This window comes from Contarinia nasturtii, unplaced genomic scaffold (genome assembly GCF_009176525.2).
Source record: "Contarinia nasturtii isolate CC-2019 unplaced genomic scaffold, AAFC_CNas_1.1 Cnas_scaffold_1932, whole genome shotgun sequence".
NCBI lineage: Eukaryota > Metazoa > Arthropoda > Insecta > Diptera > Cecidomyiidae > Contarinia > Contarinia nasturtii.
The window spans coordinates 1-4,388 of record NW_022199262.1 but is presented as its reverse complement, the minus strand read 5'-3'; the positions used below and the strand labels follow the sequence as shown (position 1 = coordinate 4,388).

The following is a 4,388-nucleotide window of genomic DNA, read 5'->3' as shown; positions in this document are numbered from 1 at the left end:
CTTGGTTAAAAACTAATTAATTTTTATTTATTAATTCCACACTGTGTTTTCTTTTTCAATGAAATAGCGTGGCCAATCAGTCTATCTCGGGTATAGACATCACATTTTTATTAAATGTTTCTCCTAATGCTTAGCGTGATTGATTTTTTACTAATTTTTTTTAGAAATGCTGCCTACTAGCCAGACCGTTAATAAAATTCAACAGGATAATGAAATTGGAAACTCCTTTGAAGGTGAATATTTAGAGAGTAGAGTAAAAAAAAGCCGGCTGCCAGAACAGTGCTTGAAACGGCCGGTCCCGCTGTGCCACTTTAAAGCTTAACTTTTTTCTATTAAATGCTATTTACTTACATCCTTTTAGGCGTTGAAAATACTGTCGAAGTCAAAAGTGACGATAATAAGTAAGCATTTCACTTGAATTTGGTAACAAATTCACAAGGAATATAATTTGGAACCATTTTTCTCATTACAATGTCATTTCAGGTCAACGAGTTCAGAAGAAGGTCATGACTCACAACCTGAGGACAATCAATTCGTTAATAGTGAAACAAATGTAAGATTTTACGGCGATTCGGTTTTTTAAATTTGCTTATTATCATTTGCTTAATAATCTTTTTTTTTTTTTTTTCCAATGAAGAAAAAAGAAGAACGAGAACAAGTGGATCCAACGCTTAATGGAGAAGTTGAAGTTATTTACGAAAAAATTGATTCATACATGCGCATCGTTAAGAAGACTACTCGTGATATGGTTCCAAAAGCAACTACTTTGTATGTCATTAAGGAGCTTCAAGAGTACATCAACAACACGTTGCTAATAGAGCTTCTTGCTCTCCCGACTGATGTCAATGTAAGAATTATTTTTCTTTCATGGGACAGTTTAAGGCTATAATTAGTAATGACTTATACTTGCATGTGTTTTTTATAGACAAAACTATTCGCATTAAGTTCAGTTGAGGCTGAGAAACATAAAGAAAAAGAAAAAACGTACGAAGCATGCAAAGAAGCGCTCGAAATCATTCGTAAGTTTTTACGTTTACAATCATCTTTATTCAATTTCCAAATCTAAACTAAATTTTATTTTTAAACCGAACAGGAGATGTGTCAATGGAAACAGGCAATGGCACCATAACTGATAATGGATTCTGAAACAATGACTTCAATACGAATGATGAAGGTAAATCTTATTCACTTGCATTCATTTAACAGTAAACAAGAATATTAAAATATGATTTTTTTTCCTTCTTTCGTCGAATATTTTTTCAGTTGGAGGTAACCACATATTAGAGAGTCGCAAATTTTTGTCGTGACATTGGAAAAATGTTTTTAAAATATCAATTAAGCAAACTGACCAACATTCCATATTTTTCCACATAATTAAATTCAATTTTGCAGATATGAAATTTTTTTAAAAATAAAACTCTTCCTTTGTAACTGGTTATATGAAAAATTATTTAAAAAAAAGTTAAGTACACTATCAACTATAACATTTTTCTTCATTTGCTAACATTCTTTACGTACGTTTATTATTAATGTTAGCAATTTCCGTACGAATTTTACCATTCTGTCATATTTCCCAAAACAACCATATAAATGAATTAAATTTACATATTACATTTACCAATTGCCACTTGATTGTTGAAACATAGTCTACGTCAATAGTGTTCACAACAAGCAATATGTCTAATCGTGTGAAATTATATCGACCTTTGCCCAAATCAAGTTGTTTTATTAGGCATATGAAGTTGAGAGGTTTTTTAAGGAGTGAATTAATTGATCTATTCATCACAAAATAGTATATCAAATATTAATTGATTTAACATTTCAACGAGAGCAATATTTTATTTATGTGTCAGCAATCTGATAGATACCAGTTGGAAATATTTTAAACGATTTCAAGTTTCGTCTTGAATTATTGATTTTTTCAAAAAAATTCATCCATAATCTCGAAGAGTCGAAATTGATTTGAAAAAACCGAATTTGCTTTGTAGAGTGTAGAGTTTGGATTGTAGAGAACAATGGTTGGTCACGCATTGTGCACTTGTAGACCTGTCAAATCTTAAAACCAAACAAACATAAATACGTAGGGACGAAATGCAACAAGTTGTAATTTGATAACTATTAACCAACATTTGTATTAAATTTTATAATTTTTGTTTCTGTTCAACATTTGAAGTAAAATAAATAAAAAGTGTGTGTTATTTTAATCTATCAATATTGGAATCGCAAATATAAAAACATTAATTATGTTCAATGCATTTATTGCGGATTTGTGGAAAAAGGAATCAAATGAAGTCGATGCTAATTATGTTGATTTATTCGGCGATGGATTCGATACAATGCAAATACCAATGCAACCAAAAAAATGCAATAAAATATCAACAAAACTACGAACCGAAGGAAATACATTGTTCAACAGCAACGATTGGCTAAATGCAATGGAAAAGTACAACGAAAGTCTTCGGTATGCTGAAGTTAATTCCGAAAACGTAAGCTTGGCTTATGGAAATCGATCATCGTGCTTTCTTTGGATGAAAATGTACGAAAACTGTCTTGTCGACATTGAGCTGGCGATCAAAGCAAACACACGTGTGTCAAAACTTCAAAAGAGAAAAGATGAATGTTTTGAGTTGATGAAATCCGATCAAACTCCAGCAGAAGTGGAAATTCCTCAACTATTTTATGAAGCTGACGAAAATGTATTGGAAACTCAAAAAAATAATCAAATTTCTTCCGAATTACGAATCGCAGGAAATTCATTGTTTTCAAAAAAGGATTGGTTGGGTGCGTTGGCAAAATACAACGAAAGTCTTCGTTATGCCGAAATTGACACCGAAAACATAAGTACAGCATATGGAAATCGTTCGGCGTGCCTCTTTCATTTAAAATTATTCCAAAAATGCCTCGTTGACATTGAGTTTGCGATTAAATCAAATAAATGGTTGTCAAAACTTGAAAAACGTAAAGTCGAAAGCTTAAGATTAATGAATAACGATGAAGCTAAAAACGACTTTGAGATCGAGATTCCGGAGCTAAGCTACGAGGTTGATGAAAACTTTCCAGGAATGGCAAATGTCTTGGAAATTAAAAAAAACGACGAATTCGGCAGATACATTGTTGCAAGGTCTAACGTTCCCGTTGGTAAAACGATTTTGGTTGAGGAGTGTTTTGCATCCGCCACAGGCGAAGGAAAATTTAAAGGTTGTACAGTATGCCAAGATACTGTGCAAAATTTTATTGCTTGTAATGGTTGCGTCGATGCAATGTTTTGTAATGAAAAATGCATGAAAAGAGGAGGTTTTCATGCAATGGAATGTGGCGTGGTATCTCCGCCTGGCTTTAAGCAATTCGTTATTCGTTCTCTTTTGACTGGAATCGACACGTTCAGCAATGTTGATGAACTAATGAAATTTGTCGAAGGAGCCGTAAAAGATACTGACATACCCACCAAGGCGAATGATCCAAAGTCACAATATCATTTATTTTTGAACCTCAATTTGAAAGGACCCTCAAAAGACAATAATAGTGATTATTTGAACTCTCGACACATATATCATATTATATTGAATTTTCCCTCTATGAAGAAGTTGTTTAATTCAATAAGAAAGGCACGATTTCTTATGCATTTGGTTGCTTATCATCAACTACTTTTAAGTAAAAATGCAATAAATGATGTACAAAATGCTTGCCAAGATATATCAAATGTCGGTGTCGTTTTTTCATTATTCAATCATCAATGCGTACCACACTTACTCATTCTTGGATTGAAGGATCGTATAGTTGGCATCACTCAACGACCAATTAAAAAAGGTGAGTAAAAATTGACCGAACAAAATAAAAAACAATAAATAACAAAATGTTTTCATTCATCAAAAGGTGACCAAGTGTTTGTCCAATATGTAATGGATTTCGTGGAAAATCGACAAGAATATATCAAAAGGAAATTTGAATTTGAATGCAAATGTGACAAATGTAAACCGAAAAAGTTATCAAATCGAGAAACATTGATGCAGTCCCGAGACCAAGACTATCAGTACATTTATCGAAATCAAGACACTGATTACAAACTCATCGATGAAAAACGTTTGGCTATGAAGCAACGATGTATTGCATTCCTGGATAAATACGGACAATCTCTATCATCGGAAGTGGAAAACGCTCTCAACTGTTATCGGAGCTGTATTATTTGTGGATGTATGTTATTAGAAAGCTTACTTTTTACATATTCAAAATAATAACAAAGGCGAAACTTTCATTCTTTTTTCTCCAAATGAAAATAATTTACAAATTTTGTTTTTTACGCAAAACTATTTTTATAAAATACATTTTTTATCAGTATTATGAAATATGAATAAAAAGTACACTTTATTAATATGAAGAAAAAAAAAAAA

At 32.0% G+C, this 4,388-nt stretch overlaps 2 protein-coding genes across 2 annotated transcripts; both read left to right on the top strand.

Moving 5' to 3' along the window:
- Window positions 1-53: 53 nt before the first annotated feature.
- On the top strand, window positions 54-1,370 carry LOC116347496 (dynamin-like). The gene is made up of 8 exons (XM_031778093.1): window positions 54-90; window positions 165-233; window positions 362-401; window positions 484-553; window positions 638-847; window positions 926-1,019; window positions 1,094-1,174; window positions 1,264-1,370. Exons 2-7 carry the CDS (start codon window positions 167-169, stop codon window positions 1,144-1,146), a joined length of 534 nt encoding a protein of 177 aa, XP_031633953.1. The 5' UTR covers window positions 54-90; window positions 165-166; the 3' UTR covers window positions 1,147-1,174; window positions 1,264-1,370.
- A 720-nt stretch (window positions 1,371-2,090) lies between these two features.
- LOC116347495 lies at window positions 2,091-4,263 on the top strand. The gene is made up of 2 exons (XM_031778092.1): window positions 2,091-3,807; window positions 3,874-4,263. The coding sequence occupies exons 1-2, from the start codon at window positions 2,244-2,246 to the stop codon at window positions 4,230-4,232; spliced, it is 1,923 nt and encodes a 640-aa protein (XP_031633952.1). The 5' UTR covers window positions 2,091-2,243; the 3' UTR covers window positions 4,233-4,263.
- Window positions 4,264-4,388: the final 125 nt, after the last annotated feature.